The following is a 12574-nucleotide window of genomic DNA, read 5'->3' on the forward strand; positions in this document are numbered from 1 at the left end:
TGAGCCGTGAGCAGCCGCGGGCTGTACCTGCCAGCGTCGTAGTCATCCAGGCTCTGCTGAATCAGGTCCTCCTCCATGAGCACTGCCTCGCCCTCGCCCTCGCCCTCGCCCTCGCCCTCTCTGTCGCCGTCGCCGTCGCCCTCTGTCGGGGCCGCGCCGTCCACCTCGGCCTCCGCGGGGCCGCTCTCCGAGGAGGGCCCGGGCGGGGTGGGCGCCGCGTCCTCAGGCTCCAGGCTGGGGAGGAGAGAGTGTTGGAGGGGCAGAGGCCGCCCACGGCCCCTCCATCCTGTTCCGCGTCTGCATCGGCGTCCCGGGGTGCCGGCCAGGCCGGGCCTACCTGCGGCTGGGGGACTGAGGCTCCTGCTTGAGGATGGGGAACAGCGGCTCGCTCTCCACGCCCTGCTCCTGCTTCAGTTTGTACAGCTTCTGCCGCAGCACGTCCTGGTGGCGCTCGCGCAGCCTGGGACGCAGGGCCGGGGTCACCCAGGTGGAAGCAAAGGGGCTCCGCGCCCCAGCCCCACAGAGATTCTCACGCCCCTTTTTGCTGCAAAGACCCTGAGAAGGTGGCGAGCAGCCACGGCTCTGGCTGGGACGCTTGGCCAGTTCAGGGTCAACGCTTATGGGAGCGAGGACGAGGGGACCCAGCTACCCGGAGAACCATCCTGTGGCAGGGAGGGGTGGGTCTCCGTCTGACGTTGGAGTCTCCGTGTCTTGTGGCTGGGGCTGGCCAGGAGAAGGAGCCCAGCAGGGCACCAGCCAACAAGCATGATAAATTCAGAGACATTCACAGATTAGCAAGGGAAACATGGATTTACACAGCGGTGCCAAAAACACTCCAGGAATCTGTACACAGCAGAGGCCGGGAGGCAAGAGCGCCGGGAGGGCGCAGGCCTGGGTGGAAGGCATCATGGACAGGCAGGCAGCCTCGGGGCTTCCCGTGATGCCATGGCTGCTGGAGCCAAGTACTCGTTAAAGAGCAGAAGCTCCTGGGGAGCCCTATGAGACCAACGGGGCTCAGGTCTCCGGGTGAGGGCACTGGAGCATCCTGGGGCCTTCCCGCTAGGGGACGGGCCTGCGTGACCCCTAGCCCCCCTTCATCACTCATAGGTGGGCCCCGGCCAGTTGGCACTTTCCTGACCCCCTCCACTCCACAGGGTCCCAGGAGGAGGCGAGACCCACCCCACCCAGGACCCAGGAGGGGGTGAAACCCACCCCACCTGGACGGCACCACCCCTGGTGCCCGCACCCAGTGCTCACCGGGCCCGCGCCATGTGGGCACGCAGCTGCTGCAGGAGGCTCTCCCAGTAGCCCATGTCCAGGTTGGGGCCCCCAGCACGGATCTTGCCCTCGATGCCCTGGAAGATGACCTGCAGCTGGTTGTATGTCTTCCCCTTGAACACCGACTGCACGTCAGAGCTGACGGAGGCGTTGACCCCCTCGCGGCGCTCACCTGCAGTGGGGGGGGCCATGAGAGGGTGGTTCCACATTTCCTAGATGCTCCTCCACCCCATCAGGGCCTCCTCCCCTGCCATGGGGGGTCCCCCTCCCCCCCTCTTCCCCCACAGGGGTCCCATCCAGTCCAGTTCCCTCCCCTCACAGGGGTCCCGCCTCCTCCCTGGTCTCAGGTTACCCCCACCCTGGCCACAGCAGAGGGAGAGGGTAGGCGGAGGCTGGGAGCCATGTTAAAATACAGATGCTGCCTTGCCTGGAGGCCCAGGCCCCTAGCGTCGGGGAGGCCACGACTGGCATTCTCAGCCCTGAGAACGACCTCCCTAGGTGAGTCTGACATGTGGGTCTGGGAACCCTGGTTGTGGGCCCGGCCCACCAACCTGGCCCAACTCTGCCCTGGCCTTGGGCAGCCCATGAGGGGGTGAGGGGTGTGCTCGGTAGCCAAGTTCTCTGGAATTCAGATCTGCTCTGCCAGCCTGGGCTGTGTGACTGTGGGCAAGTGGCTTGCCCTCTCTGGGCCTTAGTTTCCCTCTATGAAGCCCAATGATCCAGGGAGCTCTGCCCTGGCAAAGAAGGCCGCCCTGCTGGCCCCTGGGGAAGTCCTGGGGCCGCCCAGGACAAAGGGCTCCCTGCTGCCGCCCCCCATCCTACATGGAGTCTGTCTGGCATCTACCACTGGCCCAGGGGCCCGAGGCTCAAGTCCCTCCTCAATAGACGGGGAGGCCGTTGATGGCGGGAGTGGGTGCTGGGAGGCTGGAGCCCAGCCTGACTCCACGTGCTCTGCCCACACCACGTGGCATGCCAGCAGCCTCAGGGCTACTCTCAGGACACCACCACCCACCCTGCTGGGTCCTCACCTCACAGCCCTGCCCCCCTTGCTGCCCATGCCTGACCCGTCAACTCTGGGCCTTTGCACGCGCTATGCTTCCTGCCAGCCACCCATCCTTCTCTGTCCCGTTCGCCTCCTGAATTCCTCACATCCTCCATGCTCAGTGAGAACATCCCTTCCGCCAGGAAGCCCTCCCTGACCATCCAGCGATGGCAGCTTCCCGAGGCGGGCACTGAGGCTCGCTGCTGCTGCTCCCCGCACCGTGCTGGCCCCACAGGGAGCTTGGTGTATGGCTGTTGGGGACACACCAGGTGGAGGTGACCAGCGCAGGCACCCTGCTCGAAACCTGCCTTCTCCAGTCCCCACTGGCAGACAGAGGGTCAAGAGGCCCACACCCAGACCACAGGGGACTGGATAGAGTCTAGACGAACCCGAGTCCCCTCCAGCCAATCACCTGGGACCGTGGAATCGGCACCCGGAGCTACAGCCCCTTTGCTGGGCCCTAAGTGGCACTGGAATCTGTGGCCGCCGCAGCCAAGCAGAGCGTGGCTCTGCTCGGACAGGCGGGGCTGCCATGAACACTGAAACCCAAGCAGAAGAGCCCAGCTGCGTGGCTCCCGGGAAGCCAGGCGCCGCCAAGTCAGCGTTTATAGAAAGTCGGGTCTGGACGTGCTGCTGCATGTCTGGACACCTCCCGAATGCCCACAAGGGGGCCCAGAGGGTTTAGGAGGGCCTCAGCAGCTGCTAGAGGCTGGGGGTGCAGGCCAAGGGCCCCGGGGCTTCGTGGAGAGAGGCCAGGCCCTATACAGGATGGGAGGCTAATGAGACTGAGCTGGGATGACACCCATTTTCTACTGCACAACCTACTATAGGGTTAGAACTTCCTAGAAAAAGCTAGGTGCATCAAAATCTCACAAATCACCATTAAAGAACTCATTCATGTAACCGGCCAGGCGTGGTGGTTCACGCCTGTAATCCCAGCACTTTGGGAGGCTGAGGTGGGTGGATCACGAGGTCAGGAGATCAAGACCAGCCTGGCTAACATCGTGAAGCCCTGTCTCTACTAAAATACAAAAAATTACCCGGGTGTGTGGTGCGCCTGTAGTCCCAGCTACTTGGCAGGCTGAGGCAGGGGAATCGCTTGAACCCGGGAGGTGGAGGTTGCAGTGAGCTGAGATCGTGCCACTGCACTCCAGCCTGGTGACAGAGCAAAACTCCGTCTCAAAAAGAAAATGAAAAAAAAAAAAAAACAACAAAAACACCTTATTCATGTAACCAAACACCACCTGTTCCCCAATAACCTACAGAAATAAAAAACGTAAATAATTTTGTAAGAAAACAAAAAGTATGCAGTGGCTCACGCCTTTAATCCTAGCCCTTTTGGAGATGAGGCAGGAGGACTGCTTGAGGCTAGGAGTTCAAGACCAGCCTGGGCAACACAGTGACACCCCATCTCTACAAAAAAATTTAAAAAGTGGCCGGGCGCGGTGGCCCACACCTGTAATCCCAGCACTTTGGGAGGTTGAGGCGGGTGGATCATGAGGTCAAGAGATTGAGACCATCTTGGCCAACATGGTGAAACCCCGTCTCTACTAAAAATACAAAAATTAGTTGGGCGTGTTGACATGCGTCTGTAGTCCCAGCTACTTGGGCAGCTGAGGCAGGAGAATCGCTTGAATCTGGGAGGCGGAGATCGCAGTGAGCCGAGATCGCACCACTGCACTCCAGGCTGGTGACAGAGTGAGACTCCTCAAAAAATAAGTAAAATAAAATAAATTCGCTGGGTGTGGTGGTGAGTGCCTATAGTCCCAGCTACTAGGGAGGCTGAGGCGGGAGGATCACCTAAGCCCAGAAAGTCGAGGTTACAGTGAGCCTTGATCGTGCCACTCAACTCTAGCCTGGGTGACAGAGCGAGACCTCGTCTCTGAAAAATGAAAAGTAAAAGAAGAAGCCCAATTAATTTAAGAAACCAAGACAGGGGCTCTGTGGGTCTCCGGGGGGACAGTAAAATCAAGACCCCTTGTTTCCCTTCTCCTGGAAATCATGCTGAAAGGAGAATCAGAAAAACTCCCTCAGAGGACACCAGAGCCACCTGGGGTCGCCAGCTGTAACGTGTGAGCGGGAGGGTGGGCTGAGGCAGATGTGGTGGAGGCAGAAGGCCATGGAAGGGACGGAAGAGGCTGGGGCCTAGGACAATGGGGCATGCTGGAAATGCCTCCCAGGCTTATGGGAGAGGGCAGGGCCTAGGCAATGGTGGAAATACCTCCCAGGCTTCCGGCAGCCAGCGGGTAGGGTCTGGGGCTTCTGGAGGAGAATGTACTGCCCCCAGAAGTCTTTCTCCGGCCCCACTGCCACCAGCAGGAGCACACAAAGACCCTTACGGACAAATCTCTGATGCTGGAGAACTGCCCTGCCTCTCTGAGGTTACGGGAGGATGCGCCCTACGGAGGCAACCACGGGAGGGACGGGATGGCTGAGTGACCTCCACCTCCGGGGAAGACAAGCTCCCCTGGAAAAGAGGAAAGTCACAGGCTCTTTCCTAGAAGGACCTGCCAGAGACCATGCTAAGGGCTGTAGATGACACTGACTCAGCCTCCAGAGATCCTTGGCCACCATGGGCTGGTGGCAGCCAAGGCCTGAGAGGGCAGCGGAAGGACCGGGTCTGTTGACAGGGACGCGTGGCCCATGAGAGCCAGGCATTGTTACAGCAGCTGCTGGGGCGTGGATTTTGGGGGAGAGGGGCCGGGGCTGCTGTGGTTGGTTTTTATACTAGGGGTCTCATCTAGGGCAATTTTGCCCCCAGGGGACTCTGGGCGATGTCTGGGACATCTGCAGTTGTCAGGACTAGGGGTGCTCCTGACCCGGGGTGGGTGGAGGCCGGAGACGTTGCTCAGCACCCCACAGTGCCCAGGACGGCCCCACCCTAGGGAACGGCCCATCCCGAATGTCCGCAGTGCTCGGGGTAGACGCTGTAGAGCGTCCCGGGTGACTGTATGTGTGTAACCACATGGAGGGGAGGGAAACATGATTTTAAAAGCCCATCAGGTTGGAGGAGCATGAACCGACCCGTGGGAGGAGCGCCCTGAACCAGGGCTGCGCGGCCTTCAGGCCAGTGGAGTGAGACCTGCTCTCAGACAGGCAGAACCCCTGTGGGCACTGACACCCGAGCAGAAAGCCCCGTGGCTCCAGGAGGCCAGGCACCGCCGAGCCAGCGCTTACCGGGTGCTGGATCTGCCGCTGCTGGCCCTGCACCCCAGACAGAGGCCCGCCCCCCTGCACCCCTCCCAGGGCCTACTGCCTGCTGCTGCCGCCCCCTGGTGGCTCAGCCCAGAAGGGGAGGCCCCAGTTGGGGAAACTGAGGCCTGAAGAGAGCACCAGGCCCCACAGCAAGTCTGAGGCTTCTGGGTGAACCCTGTAGCCCCCGCAGTGCCCCCAGAGCCCAGGTGCACGCCCACAGTTACCTGGCCCCTTGCCCGAGGCCTCCAGCTTGCGGAGCTTGGAGATCTCGTCCTCGGTGATGGTGGTCATGTCCCGCCAGAAGTCGGCGTTCTTGCCCTGCTCCAGCTCCATGTAGACCTGGGGGCAGGCGGCGGGGGTCAGGGCACGAGCGTGGCTGGGGTGGGATGGGGGTGAGTGAGCAGGTTGGAGGAGCATCGGGTGGGGCCGGGTACCTGAATGTCCTCCAGCAGGTCCTCCATGTCGGCCACGGTGAGGCCGTTGAGGAACGTGTAGGGCTCGTGCATCTCCACGGCCAGGTCGTCATCCTCGGCGCTGATGTACTTGGCCAGCAGGTCGATGGGCTTGGCCCGCCCGTCCCGGATGCGGATCTTGGAGCTGTGGGAAGCGGGGAAGGTGGTGTCAGAGCCTGGGCTGTACCCTCCATGCTGAACACCCTGCCCTTGGGGTGACTGCACCAGTGGGAGCTGGGGAGGGGGCCTAACATGCTAGGGGTGGTCAGGGAAGGCTTCCTGCAGGAAGAGGAGGAGGCATAAGGTAGAGTGAGCCGGGTCAGCCAGAGGGCACAGGCCAGTAGGGCAAAGTGCACACAGCGTGGGCCCGGTGGGAGGGGCTTCCTGGAGGGCCTCTGGGATGTGCCCGGGAGGGCGGCTTCTATGTGGACGGTGATGGGGAAGAGTGGAGGAGCTGAAGCAGAGGCAGGCTGAGGGGCCAGAGTAGTCCCTGCCTCACAACCACCTCCTCCCCCAGGCAGACAACTCAGGGCGGAGAGCCAGGGCTTCTGCTCTGGGCCTGCAGGGGTATGTGCTGTAGGCGGTCCCTGGTCCAACCCAAGAGAACCCGTCACCAGGCAGGCCTGGGCTGGGAGGAGCCTGATGTCACCCAGCACGGGCCAAGGCAAGCAGGAATGCGCCGGAGCCTCAGCTTCCTTGTCTGTAAACCGGGTGGACGGGGCGCCACCCTTGTGGGCACAGTGTGGGAGGGACAACCGCGGTCAGTGCAGGCCCGGCGTCCAGCACGCATGGTGGACACCTGGGCCCGTCTGCTCTGCACCCAGTCCAGTGGGGGAGGGTAGGAGGCAGGAGCCTCGCTGCCCGGGTAGGGGTCAGGAAGGGAAGGTTCCAGGAAGTGCCGCGTGGGACCCTGAGGGGTGGGAGAGCAGTGGCCTCCAGACAGGGTGCAGGGTGCCAGCCAGTGCCCGGCCCTGGCTCGAGTCTGGGTCGGGGGAGGGGGAGGCCCCGGCGCACCGCAGTTTGGCCTGCTGGAGGTGGAAGTTGTCCTCCTGCTCCTCCCACGTCTTGAAGTGCTCCGCCTCCTTCTCACGCTGCAACATCTCCAGTTCCTGCTCGCGCATGGCCTTCTCGCGCTCCCGCTCCAGTCGCAGCTGCTTCACCTGCAGGCACAGGAGGCTGAGGGCAGCTGGGGCCGTGGGGTCTGCTGGGCTGCGATGGGGGCCAAGCCCCCACCTGGCTGCCCTGGGCACAGGGATTGGTCCGGAGATGCCTCTGCTGGTGGACAGACCTTGGGAAGGCAGGGCCCCCCTGCCTGAGACTCAGCATCTCAGAGCAGCTGGGGTCCTCGCGGCGACCCTGAAGGGAGCATCTCGGAGTGAAGGCCCGAGGCCAGCAGAGCCAAGGTGGAGGGAAACGGCTTCCTGGGGCGACGGTCTAAGACCCTGGATCCAGCCTTACCTGAAGCCAGCCCCCGGGACTTCCCACCTAAGCCCCCTCAAGTTCCGCCACAGGGGGTGGGCCTCCAGGCCCTGGAGAGGGAGGGCCCTGCCCAGCAGGCTGGTGGGCGCCTACCTTCTGCAGCTCCAGTCGGTTGTCCTCCTGGATCCTCTTGTTCCGCTCCTTCAGCTCCTTCTCCTCCAGGTGGCTGATCCCCTTCTTCTCCAGGGCCTGGAAGCGCCAACCACACCCATCTGAGCACAGACCTGCCCCTCGCCCCCCTCCTCGGCTCCCTCGTCCAAGAGATTGACCACGCCCTCGTTTTGCAGAGAGAGGCAACCTGCCCGCACTGCACGTCTTCCAACCCCCTCCTCAATGCTCCTGAAACCAAGTGGATCCAATTCAGCACAGACACGGACCCCCACTGGGAGTGAGATGTATGCAAAGGGGAAGAAGGGGCCACCCCAACTTCCAACAGGAGGGGCCTCACACAGGGCCACCCCAATCCCAGCAGGAGGGACTTGCTTGGGGCCACCCCAACTCCCAACAGGAGGGCCTCGATCAGGGCCTCCCCAGCCCCCAACAGAAGAGCCTTGCCCCGGGCCTGCTGACTCGCTTTACCCGGGAGTCTGGCTGCTTTGGATTTGAAGGCCATGACCTCAGCAAGTCAGGGTCCCCCACTGCGCGTGGGGCGGAGCAGGAACAGTGAGTGGGGGCAGCAGCAGCTCTGAAAGCAAACCTGTGGGGTCATGGGGCCCAGCCCACACAGCAGGGCATGGGGCAGCCACAGATGGGCACCGTCCCAGCCTGGAGCCCCTCAAAGCTGGCTTCTTCCAGCAGCTGTCTAGGAGCCTGGTGCGGAGTCCCCACTTCCCAACCACCTTCCCCAGGTTCCAGGCGCCCTATCGCCATGAGGGGGTTCCAGGACCCCCTGCCACCCAGAAGAACCTGCCTCCCGGGACACAGGCTGCCTGGCTGGGGACCACCCCCTAGATGCCCAGGCCACTCTGTGGTCTATCCAGCCCAGCCTGGGGCCACTTCCACAAGTGTTAATGATGACCACGTCTTCCTCCTCCATGGCTGCCCTCCCAGGGCTCACGGCGGTGCCCAGCACACTGCAGGCGCACAGCACACAGTGGCGATGAAGTGCCAGGCAGCAGTGGGTGCCTCCATAAAGAACCCGGGGGGCCTGGGGAGCAAGGGGCCAGGAAGGGCTCTCTCAAGAGGGGACATATCAGTGGAGGCCTGACAAAAGAGAACAGCCCGGGAAGGGGCAGAGCATGGCCAGGCAGGGGTGCAGCGGTGTGAGCGCCCCAAGGCGGAAGGAGCCCGCGGTGTTCTCAGACGACACTGGGCAGAAGCCACCTGGGGACCCCACAGCTCCCAACTGAGCAACCAGCAAGCAGGTGCAGTCGGCCCAGCCCACCCGTTGCCTGCTCCACCCGCTTCACAAGTGGGCACTGCTTCAGATGAGCTGTGTCCCCCACAGGCACATCCCCGTCTGAACCCCTGCAGCTGTAACGGTGACCCTATGTGAAATGAGGTCTTGGCCGGGCACGGTGGCCCACGCCTGTAATCCCAGCACTTTGGGAGGCCAAGGCGGGCGGATCACTTCAGGTCAGGAGCTCGAGACCAGCCTGACCAACATGGTTAAACTCCATCTCTACTAGAAATACAAAAATGAGCCTAGTGTGGTGGCACACGCCTGTGATTCCAGCTACTTGGGAGGCTGAGGCACGGGAATCACTTGAACCTGGGAGGCGGAGGTTGCAGTGAGCCAGGATCGTGCCATTGCACTCCAGCCTGGACAACAGAGCGAGAGTCTGTCTCAAAAAGAAAAAAAAAAAGTGATGAGGTCTCACAAAGGTAGGTAAGATGAGGTCATACTGGAGGTGAAAGGCCCTCATCCAATGCCTGGTGTCCTCATGAGAAGAGGAACATTTAGACACAGACACACGGAGGAGAAGGCCGTGTGGAGACAGAGATAGGAAGACAGCCAGCCACGCAACACAGGAACAGGCCGGGTTCTGTGGCTACAAGCCAGGGAGGGCTCAGGAATCACCAGCCATGACTGGGAGCTGGGAGAGGCAGAAGGGGCTTCCCCTCGGCCCCCGGACGGAGTGCGGTCCTGCCCACACCTGCCCGCGCCTTGATTTTGGACTTCTGGCCTCCAGAACGAAGAGATGATAAGTTCTGTTGTTTTATGCCACCAGTGTGGCTAGTGGTTACATGGGAGGCGCAGAATGAAACAAGCAGCTCGAGGCGACAGAGCACCTGGAACTGTGGAACCCTGTCCTGGGTACGTGGTGCCAAGAGCTGGCGCTCTAGACAGGTTCGAGGTTGGGCTGGTGTTTGGGGCAAAGAATAGCTGAAGCTTACACCGCAAGAGACACAGCTAATGAAAAGAAAGTCATGGTGAGCTGGGCGCAGTGGCTCACACCTGTAATCCCAGAACTCTGGGAGGCTGAGGTGGGAAAATTACACGAACTTAGGAGTTCGAGACCAGCCTGGCCAACACAGTGAGACTCCATCGCTAAAAAAATATACAAAACTATCTGGGCATGGTGGTGGTGCTTGTGGTCCCAGAAAATCAAAAGGTTGAGGAAGGAGGATCGCTGGAGGCCAGGAGGTCAAGGCTGCAGTGAGCCACAATCACGCACTGCACTCCAGCCTGGGCGACAGAGTGAGACCCTGTGTCCAAAAAAAAAAAAAAAAAAGGCTGATGGCGGCAGAAGCTGGCTTATGCGATCTTTCACGATTGAGTGCAGGCTGGGAGTGTCTCGAGTGTTGGGGACTCCAGAAACAGTGGAAATGCTACAGGGACAGAGGCCACCACCCGGCGGGGCCCACCTTGTTCCAGATGAAGGTGCCCAGCAGGTTGTTGTCTCCGAAGGGGTTGTCGGTGTTGGTGTAGCCCATGTACTCCTCACCCCAGCCCATCTTCTCCCGCTTCTTGCGCTCCTTGGCCTCCTTCTTGGCCAGCCGCCGTGCGCGTTTCTCCTCGGGCGTCTCGAAGGCCTTCATCAGCTCCTCCTGCTGCTTCCGCTCCTCCCGCAGGCGCAGCCGCTCCTGCAGGTTCTGCTGCTGGCTCAGGGCGGCCGCGGCCGCCCGGGGACTCTGGGATCGCCGTGGAGACGCAGAGCTGGACGCTGAGGAGCTAGGGGACCAGGAGCGCGCACGCCGTCGCCGATGAGCCCACTTGCCCCGTGACTGCTCCTCTCCCGAGTCTGACTGAGAGGACCCATCCCTCGAGCACCACCGGGGCCGTGGGGGGCTCCGGCTTCGCATCCCTGAGTGCTGCCACCGCTCTTCCTCCGAATCTGACCTGCAGAGAGGACCCATGGACGCCTGCTCAGTGCCTGCCGCTGTCATCTGCTCCACAGATGCTTACTGGGTACCCATAGGGGAAAGGGAGCAGGCACTGTTCTAGGTTCTGGGGATGTAGCAGTGACTCAAACACTGATGGCTTCTGCCTTCCTGGGCTTACCCGCTGGTGGGTCCCAACAAGGAAGAGAGCAATAAATAAACACACCACGCAACAGCAGGCAGAGGCAGAAGCCACAGAGAGTAGATGCCGAGCACAGGGGCTGCGGCTGGGGCTGCAGGGCCCAGGGCAGAGAGGGGCTCTCTCAGGAGCTGACACTGAGCCAAGGTCTGGAGGGAGTGGGGAGGCAGCGATGGGTGGATTTGGAGGGAGAGTGTTTGAGGCAGAACAAGAGCAAGGGCCTAGAGGCAGGCACTGACTTGGCACGTTCTAAGAACAACAAGGAGGCTGTGTGGCTGAGACAGAGTGTGGGGGAGAGGGAGGAGGCGAGGGCAGGGAGGTGGCTGGGGCTGGTGGTGCAGGAGTTATAAGGGTATGAACCAGGGGACCCGAACGCATCTAGGTTGTCAAGGGAGGGCTTCCTAGATGGAAGTGGCATTTGAACTGGTCCCACAGGATGGACAGGAGTTAACACAATAGAGCGCAGGGAATGGAAGACGCACAACTCCAGGGGTGGTTCGGGGGCCTTTAATTGTATTTATTAGAGACAGGGTCTACTAGACACAAAGTCTACTGGAGACAAGGTCTATATTTTTATTCATTAGAGAGAGGGTCTCCCTCTGTCACCCAGGCTGGAGTGCAGTGGCACGATCAGAGCTCACTGCAGCCTTGACCTCCTGGGCTCAAGCCATCCTCTCGCCTCAGCCTCCTGAGTAGCTGGGACTACAGGTGCACACCACCACACCCAGCTAACTTTTTACATGTTTTGTACAGAGGGGGTCTTGCTATGCTGCCCAGGCTGGTCTTGAACTCCTGGGCTCAGGCAAGCCTTCTGTCTTAGCCTCCCGAAGTGCTGGGATTACAGATGTGAGCCACTGCACCCAATCACGTTTAGGGGTCTTTGTACACAGAGAACTGCCAAATATTTTGTTAAATGTTCTACCCATTAAGCTCATGCCAAAAAATCTAAACTATGTTGAAACCAATCATTGCGGAGCCGTTAAATATTGGCCACAAATTCGACTGAATTTTCCTGAACATTAATTCTAACTACATATCTAGCGTGGCAAATTATTGCAAATAATTCCACTACCAGAAAATGGCAGACAAAAAAACACAAAGATGACACTAACAGGACTTATGGGGCCGGGCGCGGTGGCTCACGCCTGTAATCCCAACACTTTGGGAGGCCGAGACGGGCGGATCACGAGGTCAGAGGTCGAGATCATCCTGGCTAACACGGTGAAACCCCGTCTCTACTAAAAAATACAAAAAAACTAGCCGGGCGAGGTGGCGGGCGCCTGTAGTCCCAGCGACTCGTGAGGCTGAGGCAGGAGAATGGCGTGAACCCGGGAGGCGGAGCTTGCAATGAGCTGAGATCCGGCCACTGCACTCCAGCCTGGGCGACAGAGCGAGACTCTGTCTCAAAAATAAAAAAAATGGCCGGGCGCGGTGGCTCAAGCCTGTAATCCCAGCACTTTGGGAGGCCGAGACAGGCGGATCACGAGGTCAGCAGATCGAGACCATCCTGGCTAACACGGTGAAAACTCCGTCCCTACTAAAAAATACAAAAAAACTAGCCAGGTGAGGTGGCGGGTGCCTGTAGTCCCAGCTACTCAGGAGGCTGAGGCAGGAGAATGGCGTAAACCCAGGAGGCGGAGCTTGCAGTGAGCTGAGATCCGGCCA

At 60.8% G+C, this 12574-nt stretch overlaps 1 protein-coding gene across 3 annotated transcripts in view; it reads right to left on the minus strand.

Moving 5' to 3' along the window:
• CACTIN (cactin, spliceosome C complex subunit) overlaps positions 1-12574 on the minus strand; it is a 17477-nt gene that overhangs the window by 2875 nt on the left and 2028 nt on the right. The window contains exons 2-9 of one of the 3 annotated variants that reach the window (XM_017848011.1): positions 10255-10729; positions 7540-7635; positions 6982-7127; positions 5950-6112; positions 5740-5854; positions 1258-1450; positions 338-460; positions 165-234 (exon numbers count right to left, since the gene is read on the minus strand). In XM_017848011.1, coding sequence (XP_017703500.1) covers positions 165-234; positions 338-460; positions 1258-1450; positions 5740-5854; positions 5950-6112; positions 6982-7127; positions 7540-7635; positions 10255-10729 — 1381 coding nt within the window. Of the gene's footprint in view, positions 1-27; positions 235-337; positions 461-1257; positions 1451-5739; positions 5855-5949; positions 6113-6981; positions 7128-7539; positions 7636-10254; positions 10730-12574 lie in introns of all 3 variants that reach the window. The other 2 variants (XM_017848008.1, XM_017848009.1) reach the window with 2 other exon arrangements.

Source organism: Rhinopithecus bieti, unplaced genomic scaffold (assembly GCF_001698545.2).
Source record: "Rhinopithecus bieti isolate Rb0 unplaced genomic scaffold, ASM169854v2 scaffold_30687, whole genome shotgun sequence".
NCBI classification, from domain to species: domain Eukaryota; kingdom Metazoa; phylum Chordata; class Mammalia; order Primates; family Cercopithecidae; genus Rhinopithecus; species Rhinopithecus bieti.